Source organism: Poecile atricapillus, chromosome 2 (genome assembly GCF_030490865.1).
Source record: "Poecile atricapillus isolate bPoeAtr1 chromosome 2, bPoeAtr1.hap1, whole genome shotgun sequence".
NCBI classification, from domain to species: domain Eukaryota; kingdom Metazoa; phylum Chordata; class Aves; order Passeriformes; family Paridae; genus Poecile; species Poecile atricapillus.
In genome coordinates, this window is record NC_081250.1 from 132,507,607 (window position 1) to 132,534,006 (window position 26,400).

Below are 26,400 nucleotides of genomic sequence, written 5' to 3' on the forward strand. Positions count from 1 at the left end.
ACTCATCTCTCTATCAAGTCTTAATATTACACGTAATCACAGGTGGGAATAAGGAGTATCTGTAAAACACAAAATGATGAAATTAATAACAAAGCATTAACAGACTGTGTAGCATTTCTTGACCCCCTAGTTTCCAAGTAGGAATTAAATTATTCTGGTCCTGATAATGTGTGACACAATATATGAAGAATAAGAAAAAACACAATCACATTGTAGTGCTTTAGTGGTAGTACTTCATGTTGATTACTGACATTATACTGTCTTGCTGATAGGTTAACAAGTGTGAAGGAAATTACTAGAAGGATGCAGGGATTTAAGAGGATTTTCAGGTTTCTCATTGTTTGGCACTTTTTTTTCTTTTTTCTTTTTTTTTTTTTTTTTTTTGGGAGAGACAGATGTGTATGTTGGAAGTTTCAGCTCTGCTCAAATCAGAGATGTTTTTCATGTGTTTGTGTAATATCCATGAAAATTTTCATTTTAAAATAGAGTGAAACAAGATTCAAAGAAAACAGGAATCTGCTCTCTTCCAATTAAAAATATTTTTGCTCCAAGGCAGCTATTTCTGAACAGTTGTTTGTTTGTGTCATGTACTTTTCCAATACACCATTTTCCTTCTTCCAAACACTGCCATGCCATTTTCAGATCCCCAGTGTCTATAGTTCACAGCAATAAAGAGAAAAAGGAGCAGCCTTCAAGTTCTCTGCTTAGAGTTTAGGCTGTTTCATACAGCTTTTCATTTCTGCTTCTAATCTCTGTTGTTAAACAAAGGTGCTGCTGAAAAATAAAGCATTTGACTGCGGTTTTGCTCCCTGTTGCCATAATCGTCCTTCTAAATAAGTGTGTTTGCCACAGTGTGTGGTTTTCTTGCAAAACAGAGCTTGGAAATTCTTGGTTAAATCTGAGCTCATGGTTAAATGATACTTCTATGCACACTTAAGTGACAGGTGACAATAATTGGAATTAAAACTGTCTTGGAGAGCTATGGAAGAAGACAAAAAGCTGCAGGAAAATGTCTGCTGGAGAACCAAGCTTGCTGTTTAGCAAAAAAGTTAAATATGGTTTGTTTGTGTTTTGTGATCACATTGTCTAAGAAGTAACAATTACATGAATTATAGCTTAGGTTTTATTCAAATATTTTAAGGTAAAAGCACCATACTTAATTTGACATGTGGGGAATTTTTTTTGTTGCAGCTAGTTCACTTATTCCCACTGCTAATGACTCAGTTCTGGCATTATAACCCCTTTTCAGGCTTTCACAACTATTATTTTTGGCAGCTGATATTGCCCAGAGCTACCATCTTTCCTTAAACTTATCCAGATCAGGCATTAGTAATAAACCCCCTAGAAAAAATAAAGCTAGATATGTAGAAATCAAAGACTCTAAGTCAACTAAGTCTTTTGCAAGCTTCAAACTAGAAAGCTTATAGTTTGTATAGTTCTAAAGCATGAGCTGTATTTTGTATAGGCAATTGCAGAATGTGTGTCCCTGATTTCTTACCTCTAATGTGCAGATGACACTTTGAAACATACTGTCTCTTGGTCTTGTAGATTCCTTGGCATATCACAACATAGTTAGAAAAAAATTTAAACAAAATAAAGAGGAATAATCTCTTCTACTTGCTGACCAGTGTGTATTAACTGTTCAGTGATGTTTTTTCTGGCTACTCATACTGCTGAGTTCAGCGCTCGTTCCTGTGTCTTTCCCAATTTTTCATAATTCGCTTTAGAAGTTGTGATGCAGGATGCAGAATAACAGAATGGGTATGGCTGGAAGAGTCCACAGTGGATCCTCTGGTCCAACCTCCCTATTCAAGAAGGGTAACCCAGAGGACATGGAACAGGATTGCATCCAGGTGCTTCTTCGACATCTCCAGGGGAACTCTACAATCACTCTGAGTCACCCACACCATAAAGAAGTTATTCCTCACGCTCAGATGAAACTTCCAGTTTGTTAGTTTATACCACAGACCACAGCCTGAAGACAAGTTATGAATTATTACTTCTTAATAATTGGCATAATTGTTTTCATCATTTTACTTTGCCATCTTTTCCTCAAGAGGAGTTTTGATAGATCTACCACCTACTGAGTGGGTGGAAATAATGAAGTACCTTTTTGTTAGGTTTTTTTTAAACAGGATGTGTGAAATCCACTTTAGGTTTTTTCAAGTTTTGCTCTGCCTTTATTTTGAATCTTTATTTTCAATCTCTCGATATTATTTTCCTCTATCCTTACTGATAAGTTTGGGGTTTTTTCATATTGTAGTGCCACTAAAAAAATTATCTTAACTGTACTCTTGAACTGGTTCTTCCACCTCATTATTCTTAGTGGGAATAGAATTCATCACCTTGCTTAGCTTCTTTTAAAACACCCATTACTTTCTATTCTAATCCAATTTTTGAGATTCTCATTAAGGAAAGAGTTTTATTTTGAGATGCAATCTAAGAGAAATAAATATGCTACATATGATAGCTTTGTGAGACTTTTGTTGCAGACATATCACTCAATAACATTGATAAGAAAAAGTAATTCAGATTTTGATAAACATTTGGAAGCACAAGACCAAACCAAGTATTCAAACATATTTATTCAGGTTCTTAAAAGAATGTCAAGGTATTTTAGGGACTGAGTTTTAAAAGTATGCAGAAATAAATTCTGCTGTATGTAAAGTATCTATGCAACCATGAAAGGCTGCAGCCTTTTGTCAGAAATGAAACAGATCCTTTTATAATTATGTAATTCCAAGACTTCATACTATAGGAAATATGCCAAGTATTACAGTATTTAACTTAACTCCAACGTTTTATCACCAGTGGAGACTGTGAAGGTTTAAAACAGAAGTATGTGAGTGTGAATGGCTCCACAATGTAGTGTAAAAGACAGCAGATGATGGAAGATGCTCTTTATGTGTTCCTAGTTAACCTAGGGGAGTTCTTTGGGTGTATCCAATGTATCCATAATTGGAGGCTAGGAGCATTGCTGTGGTAGTGTAACAGTCTTCAGTATTTGTCCACAGGCGTTAAATATTCAAATAATTTAACACTGAGAAGTTCTGAAAAAAATCGGGAAGTCTTGTGACACTGAGAGCAAAAAGAATCGCTTTAGTGTGACTTTGAAATAGGGCCACAAATTTAACATGTTACTTCTTATTGCTGCTGTTGTTGTGCACAGCATTGCTGTACAGTTAGCAAGAGAGAACCAAGAAAGATGTTTTCTGGGTCATCAAGCCCAGTCTTCTCCCATTGAGGCAATGCTTGTTATTTTCTCCATCTGATTAACAAATCAAGCTTTTAAAAGCAGCTCTCATGAGCACCAAGGCCTTGCACATCCCCATCTTTTTCTGCAGTTTCTAGCCTTATACTTTATTCATAGGGCAACTCAATTTTGACACAAAATTTCTATAAACCTTTCTTCTATTGAATGTTTCTTTGCTGAGGTGTCTGGATGGAACAATTACGTTCCTGGTGTTTAATTTCATTTAGTCTTCAACTCTCCACAGCAAGAGTTAATACAGTTTTAAGATGAAGAGTTGGAAATGTGACATACTCCAGATGAGTCTCTGTTGATGTCTTATACAAATCAATTAATATTTGTCCCTCACTTTTGGAAATATCTCACCTGATGTCTCTCAAGATGATATTTGCTTTTTCCAGGCTTTATCATACTGCCTCACATTTTTCCAGCTGACATTTTCAGGTCTTCACCCTTTCCAATTGAATATGCAGATTATAAACAAATGTGTTGCTATCTTTACACACATGACGTGTGTGTTTTGATGTTAAATCAGTCCCTTTTTCTCACACTCTAGTCTTCAGAATGAAATCAGCTCTCCTGATTGACACTGCTGTGGTACTCTGTGTCACACATATTACTGGCATCAGAGGTTTACTGACAGTTATCAGATTTATTTTTTTTGTCCTACATCTTGAACTAAAAAAATTTTAGTGGCTGTGGTTGCTTTTTTCGGTCTTCACATATTATTGTGGCTTGACAGATGTAGTTAAAATCCACCTTCCAGTCTCTGTGGTTCCACATGTTAATTCCTCCAGAATTCTTTGGTGATTATTTACGTTCCTTTGCCCTCCCCAGCTTGAACCACTGAGCTCCCTGAATTTTCCTTCTTAACCTTCATTCCTGTTAATTAATCAGCTTACTGTCATCTCCATCTGCGTTATAATCTTTACTGAATAACAAGGAAGAATGCTTATAAAAACTTTTCTAAGTTTACTTGCATCTCTGCCTGGTCTGCATCATCTTTTTTCCTGGTTATTTATGTATGTCTGTCTATACACAGGGATAGAACAGGTAATAACACAAACATTTGCAATTTTTTCTTTCTTTCTATTTGCTTTATGTCAGTTTGACTTTTAGTAATTCTTCAGTATGTACAACTGCCATACCTGTGGATTTCTGTATCTTAATTCTAAAATCTTCATAGCTGACTGAGTTGGCATAATAATCCAAGTGAATTATTTACAGTCTTATATTTAGGGATGTAATTAAACAAAAGCCACTATGTATTTATTCCGTTTCATTTGCCTTTATTTGTTTAAATAGCCCTTGAAAGAAAAGATCATATGCATACAAGTGCTTCATTATTTCACCCAGGATTTTTACCAATGTGTTGACCCACCACAGTGTGTTGTGTTGTCTATTGTAATTTTCTTCTCTGCATCATTGATTATTTTAATAAGCTTAAATTTTATTAAGTAATAAAACAAAAATGAGTTTAAAAAGAATTAATGTTGACTAGAATGTCTGATACCATGATGTGTAGACATCTGATGGATTTTTTGGCTGCATAATACAAATAATGTTTAGATTAATTGTCTTTGTTATTCATGGTTTCCTGTGGAACAAGCAGCTATTTTTGTACAGAGGAAGAGAGAGTTGGAAGTGTTAGTCTGCAATGATGTTCTGAAAACATTTTCATTTAAGTCAAGACAGCACAAGATCTGAGTAATGGTTGCAGTTAAGATTTTCTGTATGACCATTTACTTTTATTTAGTTTAATTAGTTTTACGCTTCAAGCATATGGATTAAAATGCATTATATTTGCAATCAAGCATAAAGTAATTATGCCTTCTCCCTTTTATCACAGGTTCCTTGCAGCTTGGAGTACTGGGATGAGCTTCAGAAATCATTTGTTGCATTCCGGGAATTCAGTCTATCAGAAAGCAAAGTCTGTGATCTGCAGCTGCCCAGTATCAGCCTTGTGAATGATCAGAAGGAGCTCATAGCCTCTGACCTGTGGAGGATTGTCCTCAACAGCAGCCAGAACGTGGCTGATGACCAAAGGTAATTTTAAAGGAGGAGGGTAAAAGACATCTAATGCTACACCCCTAAGAAATCTGTTTCAAGAGACTTAGAAATTAATTGTTTTATATGCTATAAGAGTGGTTAGTCCTGCGTAAGCTTCAGACTGTAGCTCACCTTCACACAAGGGCATGGAGTGTGCACAAAAAGAGCTTTCCTTTAGGTTCATAGGCAGCCTGGCAGCATCATAACCATCCATTCTCTGAATGCAAGGTTTACTGAAAAGTGCAAACTGGTCCTGAGACTTCTTAGCTGCTTGAGGCAGTAAAATCAGCTAATTAACAAAAGGCTTAGGTGCAATCCATTCTATAATGTAGTAGTAAACATTCTTCTTCTACACAATCCTTACACACACCTTGATTCTATCCTCAGTGCAAGTCAATGACTATTTTAAAGATACTGATCAAAATGTTATTATTTCAATAGTATTGCGTTATTATTCACACAGATTGCTTACTGTGCTAACAGGAAAAAAAAACTTCATTAGTGTTTTTAAACACTGAGGATCTATTTTTCATTATGTTTGGTGCTAGAAATGCTGCAATGACAGATTTTCACTCTGTTTGCATTCATCCCATTTTGGTTATATGTAAAGTAAAAAGATAGGAGTACAAGTTGTGTCCAGAAACAGCAGTGGAATGGCTTTCAAAGACCTGCTTATCATTTTATATTTAGAGCACAAAACCCAAAATTACTCTCTTGAATCCTTGGTATTTGCTGATTCTTGCTGCTTGTTTATGAACCCAAGCTTTAATGAGTGTGTAGCATCCACATATGTGTTGAACGAAGCTACAGAATTCATAGAAATCAGGGAATATGAGCATGGCTAACAAAATCAATGAAGAAAATTAAACATCTGGTTTCCATTAATAGTATCAGGTTGGAAATGATTTCTTGATGTTAATTGTGAAAGAATGCATTTTCATCATTGAGAAGTTAAGTGTTTTAGACAAGGTTAATTCCTCTGAATGTGGGACCCTGGCAGAATTGCCTTCCTGGTCAGCTTAACACTACAGAAATGTGAACTCGGTGGGAACTGGAAATGATGTAGTGAAATTTAGTAGATTTTTTTTTTCATCGAGGCATTTAGCACTGTAGTCATGTTTATTGTTTTCTGCTCGAATAGGATTTATCACTCTGTGCAATGTTTCATTCAGGGAGCTCTGATAAGCTAATGAGCTGTAATTGTTCAGAAACAACAGGAATTAAACTGAAGCATTTGCAGTTCAGTGCACAAGAATAGCAGGAGAGGAATGAAGGCAGGAAAAAACATTTACCTCACTCATGAAGCATTTGAAGGTAAATAAACAAAAGAGGAAAGTCAAAGGAAAGTTCCTTGAACTGACACCCACCTGACCAGAGGCTGCAGAGTCACTAGTCCTGATACTTTTGTGGGCCTGGGGAATTCATAATGTCTTTAAGAAGTGTATTTTATACCTACATGAACTAACAATAGACTGGAAATTTAAAGATTTGTATAGGTCAGGGTGAACTCCAGAAGCCAGAAACCTGTGGCCTATACGAGGAAATCCTCTGATTTCAATCAGAGGAGAGAAACACTGCCTCAGCAGTGTTTTTAATTTGGAGGTATGGGTTTGCTCTCATGAGACCACACCTGGAGTACTGAGTCCAGTTCTTGGGGCTCCAAACTTAAGAAGGATGTGGACCTGCTGGAGTGACTCCAGAGAAGAGCCACAAAGATGATTAGAGGGCTGGAGCATCTCTCCTGTGAAGACAGACTGAGAGACTTGGAATTCTTCAATCTGAGGAAAAGGCGGCTCCGAGGAGACCTTGGAGCAGCGTTTCAGAACCTAAAGAAAGCTGGAGAGAGACTTTTTACAAGGACATGTAAATGGGGGATGGAGATATGGGGGGTGTGGATTTAAGCTGAAAGAGGGCAGGTTTAGATTAGATAATAAGAAGAAATTCTTCACTGTGAGGGTAGTGAAGCACTGGAATAGGTTGTCCAGAGAAGCTGTTGATGCCCCATCCCTGGAAGAGTCCAAGGCCAGGCTGTGTGGGACTTTGAACATCCTGGTCTAGCATAAGTTGTCACTGCCCTTGGCTGGGGTTTTGGAGCTAGGATCTTAAAGGTTCCTTCCAACCCAACCCAATCTGCGGTTCTATGATAAAAATTCAAACTGATCTCTCTAACTTCAAATAAAGCTGCACTGCAAGCTTTCTTAAGGATGGCTGCAGGAAGGACTGGTGTAGAAGTAGTCCTGACCAGTCTGGAGTGATCCTTCTCAGAAAAACTTAATGGGTCAAAACAATAGGTGCTGTTTCTCAGATAGGAGGCTTTGCCCTACAGTCTTTGAGCACAGTGGCTTTTTCTTGGAGACAGAGCAAACATGCCAGCAACATGTCACTGACCTGGAGGCTTTGAGACAGTCCCCAAGAACCGAATGTGTGTGGTTGCAGCTACAGAACAAATTGAAAGACATTATTAAGCCTTAAGGGGTCATGTTCTGTTAAAGGGAAGCCTTGTGTAGGAGGTGGTGACAAAAACTGTGGACCTGAAGAGAAGATGAACCTTTCTAGACATCTGTGGATTATAGGAAGTCCATGTTGGCAGTAACTTTGCTAAAAGCGTGGCTTCATCAAACATACTGCTGCTGGTATGTCTCACCAAGCACTCTGAAATATGCTCTAGATTCTACTTAACCAAAAAATGCCAGATTTTCTTGGTTTTGAGAGAGAGACAGAGCCCATGTTGTGGTAAATGTCAAAGTCTTGTTCCTAAAGCAAGCATTTAACATGGGATTTTGCAGACTTGTGGGAAGAGCCTCAAGGCTTAATGCCAGTGCTGAGTGTTAAACCAGGAAATTCTAACGCTGGGGGATCTGTGAGAGTTAAGAAACAAAGCTGTATAAAAGTTGAACCTCAGTTTTCCTTTACACTCATGATGATTTGACATTAATTGCATGCTGCAACTGTATGAATTATTAGCAATTACAATACACTATTAATTGCAAAGTATAAAAAGGCTTAGTCTTGTTGAAATTTATCTTCTTAGTTTGATGTTGCATTTTGGGTCAGACTCTAACCACTGCCATATGCATGCAGCTGCTGGTCAGTGATAATATATTTTTCCTTAAAATTCTGTAGGTTTTTTTGTGATAACCTCTGTGGTATGCTAATTATTAATAGCAGAGAGCTGATCCGTTGTGGTTTAGTACTTTATTACTGATTCCTAACATTGGTTATAAGTTATGAAATTTAGGTGTCTCATGTGACAGGAAAACAACAAGGTTTGTGAGAAGATACGGATTCAGCTGACGTGATGAGCAGTAGCTTTCAGGGTGAAATAGAGCAAGCAGTAATGAATATGGGAATGTGCAAAGATGTTGTGATTCAAATCCTGTGGTATGCAAGCTCTTCTGAGATTGATCAGGAACTAACTGGAAGTATAAAAATCAAGTAGCTATGTGGTGAAGGGCATAATATATATATGTATGTTATTTATACTTGAGAATTTTGTATCCCATTCATTATTTCTGCATATGTATACGGTTTGCATGAACATTTATGAAAGTTTATTCAATGAATGAACAAATTTGAAGTACTGAGTGAAATAATTTAGCATCTCTTTGGGGATGTAGTACAGTGTTTGTGAAAGGAATCATATATGGCATAAAAGACTGTTTATGGAAGACCTTAAAGCAGGATTACAAGGAAATTGTCATAGAATAATTTATTTTTATGGGTTGCATTTGCCTGTTGCAGGACTAACAAATCATAATTGAAATTACTTTTTAGGCTCTGTTTGGTTGGTGAGACACTAAAGCCCCTTCTTGGTTTGGTTGGGAATGATTTATAATTTTTTTGTTTAAATGGGTTACATTACAAGATGTTTTATATATTTGTGCATCTTCTGTGTAATTTAAACAGTATTTTTATAATTAATGACATACTAATGTAAAATAGTAATTGAAAGTGCCTTAAGATACAAACCATGAAACAAGTACAAAAACTTTTAAATAAGCCTTAAATTGCTACTTTTTAAAAATTCAAGTGAGGAATCATGATCATGTTTCTTGCTAATTGTTTCAGCTTTTATTCAAAGTAAATGATGTACTGTATTTTGACCTCTAACAATATGAGTTCAGACCAGCCTTTGAGTCATAAATTTAATGAGTTAAGTGGTCTCTTTCTTCTTCCCAGTGGATACTTTCCCATGTTGTAGTTTCATCACAAATGGCAGTTTTGGTTTAAATATTCCTCTCTTAAAATAACAAGAATAATGCAGGTCAGTGCTAAGTCATTGTTCTCAGTTGCCACATGTTTAACTTGAGCTGCTTTGCATGATGTGAAATACATAATTTGTATTACTTCAAATGTAGATATTTTCCATTTTAAGTATTCTGATATTTCCCAGTAGCTGGAAAAAAAAAAGAAAATAAGAAAAAAAAAATCTGGTAAAGTCAGGTCAGTTTTATTTTTAATTTCCTCTGATTTTGCCACTTTCCTCCTTTAGCATGATGTGCCAAACACAAAGCAGTAGAATCTGGTTCTTCCTCTTGTTTCACAGCTGTAAAATTGTGGACAGTCCACACTTCCTTTTGTAGCTCCAAGGCAGCCAAGAAATGTGGGGGTGTTTTTATATTGTATTCACTTGGTGAACAAATTTAGATTTCACAATCACATCCTCTTCTGATATTTAATGCTCCTAGTGTCATTCACCAAGACTGAATAGAAATTTTCCTGTATTTTCAGTTAACACTGCTTTATTTGCTGTTTGTGCACAGCATGTAATAAAGGGCTGTGTTTTTTTATTTTTGTGCTCTCTGCAAAGTTAAAGGAGAGAGTGGCAGTGCTACAGGTCTGATGGAAGTCTACCTAGATAAAAAGTTTAAATGGGATTCAATTTAAAATCACAGGGTCATGGTAATGACTACAGTTCCTCTTTAAAAATTGTTCATTTGTATTATGACTTTTTATTACAGTTGCATTTTTTAAAGAAAATGCTACAATAATTTGATTGCTGCTTTTAGTATATTTTGTACTGTGGCTGGTTTATACTGTTACTGTACTCTTATTTCAATAATGACATGGGGGCTACAAGTCTGAAAATGGTTTCTGGTTGAGTAGAAATCAAACGGACCCCTCACGGATAAAACAATTACACTTCAGAAAAATCTGGGCAGATGGGAAAACTGTGATGAAAGATCCTTGTTGCATGTCTTTCCAAATGGTTCCTTGAAGGCTGTTTTCTCTCTGTAGAGACTTTACCTTCTAAACCGTTTAGGATGCATTGCTCCTCTCAGTCCTCCACTGCCAGCGCCTTTCCCTCCCTAGCAGGTGAGAGGATGCAAGACCAGTTCTGTCCCATGGGGCAGCCCTGTCCCACCCTCATCTGCTGGCTCTCTCTGGTTAAGTTTTTAAGCATCTGGTTGGACTCCAAATTTTGCAGAGTTTCAGTGTTGGGCTTTTTGGTTTCTAAGGTCACTCCATCAGGAAACAAAAAGTAGCTTTGAATCTTTTTGTTCCAAACATTTTAAATTGCTGAGTCTTACCTCTGTGTGGTCTGTTGCTTGTGGGGCATTAAAAAACGGAGAAAAATATGGCTAAATGCTTTATATTATCTGCCTGGTGTGAAGCTCCTACCACATTTCCTTCTGCATCAAGCATGTTCTGTTACTCTGTTGTCATGGTGTTTATGAGTGAGAAATTGCAAAAGTTCCACCATGATTAAATGCTCAATGAACAAAAAGCAGATATATAAAATTTGACTAAGTAAGAAATTGGAAGATTTTGTTTGGTTTTTATTCCATGAAAATATGCATCTTCAAAATATATCAAAAGAAATAAAAATGTTTAGTCACTGATAGGTGAGTCAAGAAACACGTTTCTGAGGAAAAGGAATATATTAATATAATATTTTATATTATTATAAATAAAAGTATTATTTCTTATAAATGAAATATATTATTATTTTATATTTTTATAGTAGTATAATATTTTCAGAATAAACCTCGAATATCAGAAATAAGTATCAGAATTAAATGCCCTTCCTCTTTACTTCAAACAGTGTTACAGCTGTTCATAAAATTAAGTCTTGATTCAGAATATCAAGGTGCAATTAGGTTTTTTTCAGTTGTTCATAGTTTGGTTAACATTTGCTTGCACTCATTTTCCCCAACAGAAACTGTTTCCATTTCATATGTTCCTGAATTTCTGTTTCTAATCAAAATGCAATGAGCAAAAAAATCTTAAAATATTAATAGTTACTTTGAGAGAACTAACCCATTTTGCAAATTCAAAAGTACTTAGTTGTCTAAATCAGCATATGAATTTTTGTCATTTGGATTTGCTCCCTTCCTTTGTTCCAGCAATCTAAGAAATGTCTGTGGCAGAGCAAAGTAAAGCATCCTGTTTCTCTGTTAACCAGTCCCACAGATATTTTATCATGTGAACGTGAATAATAATTTTATTTCCAAAGGTGCCAGTTCTCAAAAGGCCTACAACACTGCTTTTGGAATGTAAAATTTACATTTTTAACATTAACAGTTTAAATTTAAATTTACAATTTAAACAGGTAAGGAAGCACAGGAAAGTTGTTAAATTCTGATTAAGTCATTTATCTTTCATACTTTACTGATCTAATTCATTCTTAATATCCTGTCATGATTCTTTGATAATTAATTAATCTTAGTTGGGTTTTACTGCTGCGTAAGTATTTTATGTCCATAAGTCTTAAGTTGGATTTAAGCTCTATAAATAATATATTATACTAGTATAATGTATTATTAGTATAATAATATATTATACTAGATAGTTACTGCAACACTAAATAATACTGATAAATTTACCTATCTATGGAATTCCATTCATTTGCAGCTGAACATTTTGAGTATCTACTATATTTGTGCATAATTTGGGAGTAAAATACATTACATGATGAAAAATCTGGTCCTAAAAGCTTAAGGTATGTTGCTTGAAAAGCCATTGTTCAAATCAAAACTTATGTTTTAATTTAAAATATCTTTAAAATGTTAATGGAAGTGGATTTATGGTGCTTTATAAAAACTAATGACTTTCTGACAAAAAAACTAAGTTGACCATAGTCCATCTTTCATTAAATTTTATTTTTAAAATAAAGTATTTGACTGAGGACATGATTGTAATTCTCTTGAATCAAGTCTAAACTTTTAAACTAAAACTCTTGAGAGCCAGACTTCAAAGGGAGTGAGAATAAGGAACATTAAGGATAGTTTTGGCTAAATTAGAAAGTTTATTTGTACTTCTGCGGTGCCTTAGCAGCTTATAGAATTGTGATGTAGTGGTAGTTTCTCTCAAGAGACTGAAAGATAATGCTTGAAAATTCGTGGTGTTAGGAGCACAGCTATGAAAAAAAAATCAAGGGGTGGCACTTTAAATGTAGAGTTAATATGTTGTAATAAACACTAGTAAAGGGCTCCAGACTGAGTTTATAATTCTTGGAGATTATTTCTGAATTATGATTTCAGAGTGCAAAGGAAATAAAGCCTACAAAGATTAGGGGCTCATGCATAGAAGTGGTTTGATGGTTGCAAGTTGTTTTCCTTAAAATCAAGTGGAAAAAACCAAATCATTCTCTTGACCTGATGAACTTTCATCTCATTCTTACAGCTTTAATAATGATAATGTACTCCATTTATCTATTTCAACAATTAAAGATACCTGGCACATTTTGGTTTTATTTTCTGCAAGTAGGCTTTGGGTTTGTGGTTCAAATATTTGTAAATTGGAAGTGTAATTTGGTAACTACATATCCATGGATGGATTGCAATCTTGTCTGTTACAGTCTGCTTTGGAAAAAGTACAGGCGCTGGCATTAGCAGTTAAAATAAAACCACGATGTTGTCTGTATCAGAAAATGAGTGTGGAACATTGTCAGTTCCTGCTGTAGAGCCGCAAAGTCCTGGAAGTGCTGAAGTATTACTTTGTTACCTTCCTTCTGCAGCTCAGAAAGTGAATCTGGCTCCCAAAGCGCGTGCGATCAGCTTGTGACCCCCACGGCATTAGCGGCTTGTACCAGGGTTGACTCCTGTTTTACTCCTTGGTTTGTGCCATCACTAAGTGTGTCGATCCAATTTACCTGTTTGGAAGTCCACCTATGCCATCATCTCGATCAACTTGGCACGGGTATGTACTGCTTCATGTAGAATAATAAAAACTTGTAGTTCACAGATGCTGCTTAACCACTCTGCTGCTCTGTGTAGTCCCCATCTCTTCGTTCAAGCAGCCATTCTTGACAGAGGCCATCACAAGCAGCCACCAGTGGCACGGGTTTCAGGGTGAAACTGAGCATTTGTGTGCACTGAGCCTGTGCACAGGACCGGCACTGAGGCTGCAAGAGCAGCCCCTTCCTGCTCCCAGAACGGGTAACTGTAGAAGCCGTCTGTTTTCCATAGTCTGATTAGGGACAGCAGGTGCCACTTCACTTTTGAGCCATCTTAGTGAATGAATTTGATCTTTTGAATGTTCCACTGTATTAACAGTATATTAAAATACTTGAAGATTTTGCAATCCGCTTAGTAAAAATTCCTTGGAAGCGCTCTGAGAACTGCAGATTTAAGTTATTTCAGTTATGATCACTTTTGGAGCTACATCTGGTTTTGTTCAGTGCTCTCTGTCATTGCATTAATGGCAAATACATTCCGAGAGATCTTTAGATTATTGTCTGATTTTCAAATGCCAGGAATGCTTTCTACGGAAGATGGGCAAACTTCTTGGATAATTTTGACAGGGACACCTTTCATTGTGTGTAGTTCTTGTGTTTCTGTGAGTATTATAATATATTCATTATCAAATCATACCAATTCTGACATTCAATGGCTAGAAAATAATTTCTTCTCTATCAGCTACCTCTATCAGTATGTAATCTTCCTCACTATTACAGTCCAATTCCAGATGCTCAGTCTTTAAAATTGCATATACTGGAAAAGGCAAAAATGAGATTAAAATCAAACACAGCTGTTTTATTTCTCAACAATGACTGAGTTTATGCTGTTGTTACTGTTGTTATAGCATCTAAAGGCCTTAAGTTTTGGGGTTCCTTTGTGCTATGTTATACACAAAGGGAGCACAAAAGTTTTTGTATCCATTACAGTTTATAGATTAACCGGGCTTGATCCTGGATAGGGATGAGTGTTTTGGTTCCAAATCTGTAGAGCACTAGAGCATATGCTAATTTTAAGCATGTGAGTAGTTCCAGCAACATAAATAATAACATCAATGGAAATATTCTCATGCTTAATGTTACACAAGGGGTGTACGTGCCTCACAGTGTCTGCTGCCTCAGTGCTCAGCGCTTTGCACGACTGAGCAAAGCGAACGCGATAAAATCTTTTTTGTGATACATTTGTCAAGCTTTAGTCTCAGGATACTGCTTTGTTTCATTTCTAGTATTATGGGGTAGTATGTCACATTTCAGTGGGTTTGTGGTCTTGAACTGTCCCTAATTGCAGCAAAGACAACTTCCAATGTGGAGCCTGTTGGCCTGCACAGTCACATGTCAGCGAATACTGTATTGCTAATTTTTATTGTGTTTGTAATGTGCTATGTGTGGAATATGATATACACCTACTGTAGCAAAAATTCTCACAGAAATATGGTTCCAAATAGGTGGCAATCTGAAGCACTGAGCAGTGTGTAGATAAAGCAGTTTCACTGGCTGGTTTATTTACTATGAAAAGATTTTGGTTTGCAGATACTTTCTGTTTGCAGCTGCTGTTAATTATGATACTGTTTTACATCTAACAAACAGCGTGAACAGGATTCATTTCAGATTTCAGAAATGTCAACTGTTTGATAAATTTACTTGTTTTCATCTTATGTACAAGCAGTAAAAACACAATTTGCAGTAAAAACACAGTTTACAAAAACATAAAGAATGCAGCAATAGTGATGTTCTAGTCTTGTTTGTTCTTTTACTTTTCAGCACCACCAAAGTTTCTTCAGCCATTTTTATCTGATAAGAACATGCCATCTGAACTAGAATACATGATAGTTTCCTTTGATGAGCCTCATGTATATCTTCGTCAGTGGAACGATGAGTCAGTGTTCCAGGAGATCCAGTTTTCGACTCAAGCTGACTGTAAACTTCTGGAGTGTCGAAATGTGACCATGCAGAGTGTTGTGAAACCTTTCAAAATCTGGGGGCAGATTGCTGTTTCCAGCAGCACAGCAGGAAGGCTGTTCGACTGCACGATAATGGTTGACCCTGTTTTCATCAGCTTTGGCCAATATGCACTTCATTCTCTAAATACAGCAATTCAAGCTTGGCAACAGGTATGCAAATACAACAATGAGAAAAAAATGTAGCTATTGTGTTTAATTTAATAGCAAATTAGAATATCAACTACTTTCATTAAAAGTATTTCAAGGTGTAAAAGCCCTAACTGATACTGAAATTTTTTTCCTAATAAACATAAATTCTGTGATAGCGGTGAAAATTAGGAAAAAAATATGTAAAGGTAAATGTAGCCAGAACGGCCTGAGTTTCAGTGAAACTACATGGATTTATATCAGAATAATCAAAACCCTGGTCTTGAAATGCAAAATATTCCATTAACTTATGATAAGGTGAGTGCTGCGTGGTACATCAGTTTAGCTCAGTCTGAGCAACAGCACATATTGTTTCCAGCTACTACTTCTATCCTTATTGAAGTTCAACACTAGTTTCACATTACATTCTGTGCAAGCAGCATTAATGGCTGAACCCAGTCCCAGGATAAGAAACTTGCTTCTGCAATGACCCCTCAAAGGCCTGTAATTCCCTTACTCCACTATAGCCTTGAAATCAAATCATTCTCTTCATCTGCCTGAAGACCTATGTGGAGCCTGGGAATTAATTACCTATCATGGCACTAGAATAACAAAGCCCCCAAAAAAGGATAAAACATCTGTTTTATATCAAAAAATTCTTTTTTAAGGGCATTCCATGGTTTTCTTGTTGCAAAAGGACATTCATAAAACAAGATCTAGTGTGATTTAAATCTTCACAGCTGGCTCAAATATCAATGTGAACAAAAATCTTTGTAGCTCCAATTTCTGTTTTTTGTCATATTTTGAACAATGCTTTTAATAAAAAACAAACATAGAAAGTATAAGAGAGTCCTTGCTAGGCTGTTTAAACCCAAAATATTTCTGACTTAGTACTAGTCCCTCATCTAAGACATGTGTGGCAACTACTGCAAAATGGCCTTCAGAAAGGTCAGTTTCCTCTTAGGATGGGGGAAAAAAAAGATCTCTCAGACATAACTATACATATAAATAAAATATGGTGCATAAATATTTAAATGTTTTAAACCACATCACAGTGTGAATGACTGACTGACTACTCTGTGCCTTGAAGGAATATTCTGAGTTGAAAAAAATAGAATTGTATATTTGATTAAGTAAAGCCATATGTCGCATGGTATATTGCTGACAGGTACGTTCTATGAATAGTTGGTACTGATTTATACATGGATTTGGCAATGTTAACATGAGCCACAGGAGGATATACTTCTGTAATTGTTGCTGTAATTTTCTCGTTTCCTCTCATGTCAGGGGTACTTGCCACCATGTTCTGATGTGGTGGGTACCTAGCCCAGAGTGTTTGAGATTAAAAACTTGCATCGCTTTGAAATTAGGGAACAGCTAATACGCAAGTGGGTTCAAAATGGCTTATTAAATTAATTGTTGCCAAGATGTTTTTTATGTGACTTTATCTCCATTTTGAGGGGGTTGGCATGCCCTGAATGGGGAGGGAATACATTTCCCAATAATAAGCATTATTTGATGTTTGCTGTTCACACAAAATGCAATATAAATGCTACAACTAGAAGCACAAATTTAATAACTGGGAAGAGTTATTTGAATTCCCCACATATTTTTTACTGGGTTAAAATCTGCAACAAGTGATGTTGGAGTCAGTTGACAGACACATGAAGCATGAAACAATTTGGCCATGCACCTTTAGGTCAGGAGTTCAAAATCAACAGAAGCCTCTGTCAGTGTCTTTGTTTCCTAGATATGGACTGATTGTTGTTGGAGGGATTTTTGTTGTTATTATTATTTTTAGTTGTTTTGTTGTTGTTGTTGTTTTTTGGTTTTTTTCTAATTAAGTAATGGTGAACATTTTGAAAGTACATGAAGCCTAAAAAATACCAGGCTTTATATTTCTAAGTCACATGCTGAAAATCTGAGAGGATTAGCACTTTTTAAAAACAGTTTCCCCTCTTGACATATTTCCCTGTCTAATCTGAAATCCCTGTTTAACTACAAGCAGTAACTGGCTAATGCATATCTAAATACAAAGCTAGAGTAGTGGGTTTAATAATTAGACCTGGACAAGGAACTTAAATATTTTTATTAATTTAGTTTTATTTTTTAATAATAATACAGAGACTATCAAGTGGGATAGAAAATGCATGTCTTCTGTGAATATACTTTGGTGGAGTGTGTGGTATTTTTTTCCCTTTATTTGGGCATTTAAGCCTTCATGAATTTACAGCCTTAGTGCTTTGAGGTATCTAGAGACAGAGAGTCAGCTGAGAAAACAGCTTCCCAGGTATGGTACAAAGTGTTATTTCTGGGAAAAAGCTTTTCCTTTGTTGTCTCACATTGCAACTGTTTTCCCAAACTCTTCAGAAGTTAGAAAAGCTCCTGTTTAAACCTGTTTTAGACCACTAGAACCTCTTTTCCTCAAGGTCTGCATGGTGCTTAACCTTTCCATTGGCAGCTCTGTAAGTTTTCTTAATGAGCTGGGATCAGTCAAAGTGACATCCTTGATCACAGTAGTTTCCCCATCTTTCTATAATAAAGACAAAGAACAAAGGGAAAAGGACACAGAAGGTTTCTAGCTGATAATGCTGACATTGCTATGAGAGTGGAGTTTAAAGAATCCTAAGGAAACTGTTCTTTTCTCTTAAAGGGGCTCCAAGGGAGATAAACTGCAAAAGACTTTCTGTGAAAAAAAAAATTAGGAGGTGATAGAGTGTGTGTGTGTGTGTGTGTGTGTGTGTGTGTGTGTGTGTGTACTTGAGACTGAGAGAAAATTCTTGCACAAGTCTTCAGTAGCTTGTGAAGCACAAAGAAAATAACTTTGTACATATAAAGAGGCCTAGGCTTTTATGGTGTGGGTTTTTTCCAGATCCAGAAATGCTTTGAAATAGCTGTGAGCTGAGACACAAGCTGAAAGTCCTGAGACAGGGAAAGCCTGGTGACGAGTATTATGTGGGATGTTTTCCCCTCTTTCTGAATAGAATTCACAAAATACTTGAAAGACCAATAAAGGAGAGACACTTTCCAGGCCTCTCTGAGAGAAAAGAACAGCTGAAAAATGATCTAAAGAGGGGCAGGAAATTGTCCCCCAGAAACTGACCCTAATCTGTGTCTGATTCAGGCTGTTAATCTTTTGCTGATGCATTTGATTTGCTGTTTTAATTCAGAGAGGGATTTTTTTTTTCTAGTCCATGCTTAGGTGTTTTCAGCTCCTGGAGTCATCAGTCAGCCCTTCAGCATCATTGCCACACAAATAGCCTGGTTCTATTTGGTGTTATTATGCCTGGTTTCTCTAGACATTCTTTTATCAATCAAAATTTCCTCCATCCTTTTGCTGACTTTTTTTTTTCCCCACTCCTTTTCTACTTACGCTAGAAGCTTCTACTGTCAGACTTCAGCAGCAATGTAGAATCCAGTTCCCTCTGATGGGTACAGGGTGCTGCTGCAGATCCCCAAGGACAAAGAAGCATGGGTGTCCAGTGCATAGTTGCCACACTGAGCTAAAGCATCCTCAAAGCTTCCTTGATGTTCCTTTAGTCATGTGTTGTTATCAAGGCTGGAGGCATCAGTAGCTTTCTCTTAAGACTGGCAGCACAGAGCAATGCCCTGTTATGCAAATCTTGGTGTTCTCTTGATTAAAACTTTGAAACTCTTATAAAATGGAGCCTAATATACCTCCTTCACTTAATTTTGAAAACTGTTGTTGTTAAAAGCATTGGATTCTAGTAGCAAATCTAGCTTTCAAGACTAATGATTAATGGCAGTCATTCATCAGCACCAAAATGTGTGCAAATAATTCCTGATAGGATAACATTCCCCAAGCAGAATTTAGAAGTTCTGTGCATGCCAAAAACTCACTGGATTCTCTTTCCCCTCTGGGAAATACAAAAAGCTACAGTTTTTCTTTACTTCGTTGAAACTAAGTAAGCTAGTAAGGTAAAAAGAAGGAAGTTCAACATCTTACTGTTCTTTCAATCTCTGTGTAATCAGCAAGAAAATGTACTGGAGTGAAAAGAAAAAGCTTTTCTTAAATTCCCCTGGGATTGTGTATAGGTTTGACTCTAACAACATGCTGAGATCTGTGGATAGTAAATCCTCACTTTTAAAAAGAACATTTTGCAAAGCTGTAACAGGAAAATATATATATTTGCGGTAGACTTATGGGTATGTGGGTATGGCAGCTTGACAGTAAAAAGTCATAGATCCTGCACTAGAAAATGCCAAAATAAACTCTGCATTCTGAAGGGACACTGTAAACGTCAGCCTTTAGCACACTCAGATCTGCTACTGAACATGATACAGATATAGTGCTCTGTAATGAGCTTTGCTGCTTGGAAGAAGTGCAGTTTTGGTTATGCTCACCTGACTCCTGTTTCACAAAAGATACCTGATCTTATGCAGAAGAAGTAATGAGAAGAAGTTTTAATCGAAATATTCTCATGCTGAAATGTTCCTAAGGTGAATAATATTTGCACAAACACTTCCAGGCAATCATTCTGACACTCAGTTACCAAAGGAATCACAACCTGCCTTGATTAAGGACAAAGAGGCAACAGACACAAACTAAGACACAGGAAGCATCGTGAAACATCTGAGCATCATGAAAAACATCTTTACTGTGAGGGTGATCAGTTGCAGGAACTTACCCAGGAGTCTCCTTCTTTGGAGATATTTAAAAGCTCCTGTATGGGATCCTGTGCAGCTTGCTCTAGGTGAAGCTGCTTTAGCAGGGGCATTGGACTGGGTGACCTGCAGAGGTCCCTTCTAGTCCCAGACATCCTGTGATTCTGCCTGTAGATTCACCTTAGGTTCTTCTGGAGTAACCAGTAGTGAATGTACATACAAGGATGCTAAGCTGGACATACCTTGCACACTTCACTTCTCAGAAAAACTTCCATGTGCATCACCCAGCAATGTGCTACAAACAGTGTACCAAACTGGTTTTCAAGGATAATTATGGCTGCATAGGAATCTATGAGGAAATATTTCTTGCTTGGTCTCTGAATTTTTGCAGGCACATTGTTATCTAAGAGCTAAGGGATCCATATGATTAGACACAGGGAAGGTGGTAGCTTTGTAATGTCCATTTAAAAGGTCCACTAAGAGAACAAGAGGGGAAGCAGAATCAGCTCTCAAAAACCATGGAGGTTCCATGAGTTAGAGAAAGCATCATGGGAAGAAAGGATTAGAAATGAGTAGCTGAGCTATGATGTGAAGAGGGAAACCAACCAACAGAAAAATATTGTCATAGAAGCATGGTAGAGAAGATGGGTCAATAAGAGGTAGCAAAAACCACAAGAAATTGCATATTTTGTGTTAGAACCATTAAATTGTATAAAGGCTATCCAAATATTGCAGTTGCTAGATAGCTGCTTGTCAGTGGAAGGTGCCCGCCCACTAGTGACTAGGGCAGAGATATATGAGAGATGATCTCCAAATCAAATTGTCAGTCACATTTTGACCTCTCCCATACAGGGGATTATAATTTGTGCCTTCAGGGATAGAAGACCTGTAGCTGTGGCAATTTTTATGACTACCATACAGTCTCATTGTGTCAACAGAGTGACAAGCAGCCAGACAAAAAGCAGAAAGAGAGGGATGGAAAGATGTTAGAGAAAAGATATTGCAAAATCTAAAATACTTTTTAAACCTGTGATTTTTTTTTCCCCTATTAAATGGTATGATGCATTTTCAAACTAGCCTCATGGAGCTGTGAAAATACTCTACTCAAGTCTCCTTTTTTTTCTTTAGTCGTCTTTTCAAGTGGTGTGGTATCAGGAAGAAGGGAATCTTCTGCTGATCCACAGCAATATTTCAAAGTAGAAGCAGAAGCTGGGGAAGAGGAACTGTAAACTTGTTGGCCTGAGAGCTCAGTTGTCAAGCAATAAGAAACATCTTCATGCCTCTCTGCTCAGCCTGTTGTACCCTGTCTGCCCTATGTAATGTCATTTCCCATAGAAATTAATGTCGTTGAAGTTTTTTACCCAAATTAGAAAATTTAGTTTCATTGTAGTTTTAAATCTTTAAGATTTGCATTATGGAAACATAAAGTAAAATATTTTAAGTCTCAGGATGTATTTTGTCAGCCCAGAAACTAGATTTTGCAGAGATTACTGAGGCCAAAGCTAAGGGAAGAGATCTTGCATTTCTGTGTTGTAACAGTCGCCACTGGGCAGGCAGCTGCCAAATGTCCTGCAACTGACATTGATTCTTACTGGCTTTCATATCCCTTTCCTTTCAGAACCGATGCCCTGAGGCAGAGGAGTTTGTCTTCAGCCATTTCGTGATCTGCAATGACACCCAAGAGACGCTGAGGTTTGGCCAGGTGGATACTGATGAGAATATTTTGCTGGCTACTCTCCACAGTCACCAGTACAGCTGGCGCTCGCACAAGTCCCCACAGGTATGTCAGAAACAGCCCTTCCAGGGCAGCATTTGCTAAAGCTGATGGTGGCTTTATGCACTGATTCTTCGGTTTTCTCTGTGGTCTCAACTATCTCTAAAGCTCCAGTTCCTTCAGGAGTCACACACTAGAGCTGCAACACAGAGAAAAGGTAAACAAAGTGTGAGAAAAGCCAGAAGTCTTTAAAAGTTACTCAAGGGTAGAATTGAATGTGCACTTTTTGTAAAACGAAGCAGTTGTGTGAAGCTTCTGAAAAAAGGAAAGACAGCTTGCCAGGTTTCTATAACTAAGTGATCTGTGTTTTCTGAGATGTACATTAGAGGTTTGGGGAATTTTTTTAACCAATTGTTTTTACCAGAAGCATCTGTTCACTGAAATGGTTTGCAGAACAGGGTCAAACTGGACAAAGCTCTCAACTTAGTGTTTGCCTTAAAAAGATTTGAAATTGTCAGAAACACCGCACTTACATAGTTTAAATAATGCAGTTGTTGGGTTATTGGATTTTTTGTTTAAAGGATAAACACTGAAACTGAAATTAAATACTTTTAAACTATCATTGGGAAGTATTTCAATAAAACTATAGAATCATTTAAGTTGGAAAGATCTTTAAAATCATTGAGTGATTTTAAACCAGTACTGCCAAGTCTACCACTAGACCATGTCCCTAAGTGCCACATCCACACATCTTTTAAAGACTTTCAGGGATGGTGACTCAGCTATTCCCTGGGCAGCCTGTTCCAATGCTTGACAACCCTTACCATGAGGCAACTTTTCCTAATATCCAATCTAAACCTTCCTGGCACAATTTGAGGCCATTTCCTCTTGTCCTATTACTTGTTACTTGGGAGAGGAGACCAACACTTGGGTGGTGGTGAAAAACAGACTTCTCATCTTAATTCAAGACAGGACAAGAACTTAAATCTAATTTTAAAAGTGTTTATGAAACAGCAAACCCATTCCTTCTCTTTTCTTAGTATATACCCAGCTCCTGCTGAGTAGGAAACTACAAACCTGTGCCACCCCATTTGCTGAGCAGTAGTCCTGCCCTAAAAATTACTAAAATTTCAACAGATCTGAGGAGGAATGTAGTGAATGGGAGTTCCTTACTCCTCTAGAGCCCTAGGAAATACCAGTCTTAGCATGTGAGAAAGAAGGCAAATTTTGAATGGTAATTCTAAACAGGAGTTGTGCCCACTTTCACTGCTGACAAGTTTCAAGTTACACTGGAAGGCAGAGATGGCAAATTTACTGTGGTTTTCATTCACATGTCAGCTGATGGATATGCAAAACTACTGAATTTTACATGAATGTGGTAATCTGTGCAGAGCAAAATCTGCCAGAGTAAACAATTGCAGTTGACACTGAAGTCAGGGCATAAGTTAAGAGGAAGCCAAGCTAATAAAGGACCATCTTAGCAACAGAGGAGCTGTTATAAAAAGGTTGTGCTGGTGCAATAGTGACAGACAATGGCTTTTGGAGACTTTGAGATTCTGGAATACTGTATGTCCCTTTCCATGTTTTGAAAAAAGATATGTTTTCTCATACACACAAAATGCTTGTGATACCCCATCCCACAGGCGAGCAAACCAAGTGGTGACTGCAGTCTGTGCAGCTGGGCACGTGTCAGGGTGTGAGACAGGATCCCCACTCATCACAGGATTACAGTTGTTGTAATTCCCTTTGGTTGTGTGAGGGAGAAAGAAAGCTAACTAAGTGTAACCTGTATTTCATAACCAATTATCACTTGCATTTGTAGCAACCATTCAAAATTACATTTAAACTTTTTCATAAATACATGGAAGAAGAAAGAAATATTTAAAGCAATGTAAATAATACCAGAACTAAGTAAGGCTTTCCTCTTCAAAATTTGTTGCATCCATTTTCTGGTTACTTACATAAAATTATTCAGTTGTGAGAATCTTCATTTTAGATAGATCTACTGAAGGTGTAGTTCTGAGTATGGTGTTGTAGTGGTTTAGAAATATAGAAATAATTATTCAGTAATGGTGCTAAAAGGAAAGAGTTTTAAAAATTAAGATTATCTCAAGCAAGTGAAAAGTGGAAGAGTTAAAATGACATTTTATTACTGATACTTTCTCTTAGTTGCAACTGAACTGCTAAAAACCACCATAATAATATATGGCATTAGACATCCAGCACCTGGAAAACTTACACTGTGCTTTCAGTCACAGGCTTGAGCACTGCAAAATGTTTTCATGGCTGCTGTGTAAGTTTCTTACTAAATGAAAAGCAAAAGTGCAGGATGAAAGGCGGAAAAGTCCATCAGAAAACCAAATCACACATAAGGGAGTGGGTGAGGTGACCGTAGGAGCTTCAGATTCATTTTTCAGATATTCATTCTTCAGCTAACAGTTGGTGATGTCAAAGGGTTTCCCCATTCTGTTTTGCTCTGATCAGATTTAGATTCACTGAAAAATTGGGCTGATAAAAAGTCAGCAGTGTCGTGACGGATTCCCACATCCCAGGAGATGGCAAAGCTAACAGCTGACTCCTGACTCAGCCACACTGCTGGCAAGCAGGCTCTTCTAGTAGGGAGGTTATACTTCCCTTGTCCCAAACTTTGGAATAATTTCAAGATGATTTTTGCTCTCTTAACATTTTTGAACAGCCATGTCTTGCCGGGAAATTTAGAGACTAAAAAACAGCACTGAGGTAATTTCACGGAAACTATATGGGAGCACAGGCTTTCTATGCACAGTTGAGATAGAAACAAATTTCCTTTACAAAAGTCTTGTAAAGAGAGAACCTTGGCATTCCCCTGTAAGCCTATTCATTTGGTTATTGCCATTACAAGTCATTGTAAATACAGCATTCAGAATGGCAGTTCATCTAACCAGTACAATCCTTAGTCATTTTAAATCATGCAAAACAAGCTTGTTTAAATATTATTACAAATGTTGTCATGTACATCTTTTTAATGATTAATACAAATCCTTGAAATGAAAACAACAACTCAATCAAGACATCAGGTTGTCCCTGTTATACTGTGGCACTTTTCTAATTGTTTCCATGCAAAACTATCTAGCAGCTTGTTATCCAAAGGTCAGAATAATGCCCAAGCAAGGACAAACCCTCTGAGTGTCATATTCATGGAATGCTAGATGACTTCATAGTTATGAAATTATTTCATTTCTCATGATAATTCCTGACTTGCCAAGTTAGTGAATTTTAAGAACTCTGAGAGCAGATTGTAAGATAAATGTGAAATAATCCATACTTCTGGAGTCAGGGACTTCCCTCCAGGCATTAGTTCATACTTGACTTACTTGACTTACTCTTGGGGATAAAATGAGTTAGGACAAGGTCTTAGATACCACATTCTCTTACTGGGAAAGAAAACCAACTTGCACAACTCTGGCTGGCTCATGTTTCTTGTTACACAGGCACTAAGAAGCAGCGGTTGCCATGAAATACTTTATTTAACCTCTGCAAAATGTTTTTTTAGTATGGCAAGGCAGTTCAGTTAAATGAAAATAAATAGTTTTAAAAGGATTGTATTTCTTTTACATTCACATCAATAAAATTCTCCATTTTTCTTTTGCTAATTAAGCATAGAGCTGTGGTAATTGTCCTTCTAAATTATCTAACACAATTAAATATATATACACCTAAAATACTTTTTTTAGCTGATAGTTTTATAATGATTTATTTACATTTAGAATTACTTTTATTATTAATGAAACTATACGCTAAAATTAAAATAATTTCAACTATTTTATGTTGTGAAAACAGCTATAGCACACCAAGGATTTGAATTTATCAGCTCTTGATGGTGTCCCTCCAACTGTTTGGCTTAACTTAAAGCTCCTTGCTTCCTTAATTTTTTCTCTGCCCAGATCCTTTACATTTCAGGGAACCTAACCTTTCCCTTTTAACTTTCACTCTGATTCCTGCAAGTCTCGCTAGTTTGGCTAATATTTCAGTAATAAGCCTGAGGTCCAATGCTCACTCTTCTTCATGACTCCATCCCCCTCATTTTCCTCAGATTTCATGAGGTTTTGCCCCCCCCTTAGGGATGAGACACCCCCAACTATATAGTCCCTTTCCCAGTTGGGGTAAGTCCAAAACTGATGGTATTTGAGGCTTTATGCAATTCTATCTAAAGCTGCCAGATTTTGTGAGTTCCTTTTGCAGATTTTAATGAAAGTTAGAGGTCTGTTAGATATCATTAAAAGGGAAGAGAAGATACATCATTCCTGTGCTCTACAGACAACACTGGCTCCTACGTTATTATTGGATCCAGTCTGCACTCCTTATCTTGATCTTCACATTGTTTTGTGGGATGGGCCCCAGTTACATCAAAAGTCATGTTTGTCTCCAAGGCAGCTGTGTTTTTTAGATGAACTGGAGCATATGATACATAGGGTGAAACTCTGAAGTTAGAAGAGATCAGATCTTCCTAGTAGTT

At 36.9% G+C, this 26,400-nt stretch overlaps 1 protein-coding gene across 4 annotated transcripts in view; it reads left to right on the top strand.

The window, feature by feature from the left end:
- Positions 1-26,400, top strand: part of VPS13B (vacuolar protein sorting 13 homolog B) — a 429,143-nt gene that overhangs the window by 359,999 nt on the left and 42,744 nt on the right. For all 4 annotated transcript variants that reach the window (XM_058833661.1, XM_058833660.1, XM_058833663.1 and 1 more), the window contains exons 40-43: positions 5,100-5,296; positions 13,260-13,441; positions 15,240-15,589; positions 21,810-21,971. In XM_058833661.1, the coding sequence (XP_058689644.1) occupies positions 5,100-5,296; positions 13,260-13,441; positions 15,240-15,589; positions 21,810-21,971 (891 nt within the window). The remainder of the gene's footprint in view (positions 1-5,099; positions 5,297-13,259; positions 13,442-15,239; positions 15,590-21,809; positions 21,972-26,400) is intronic.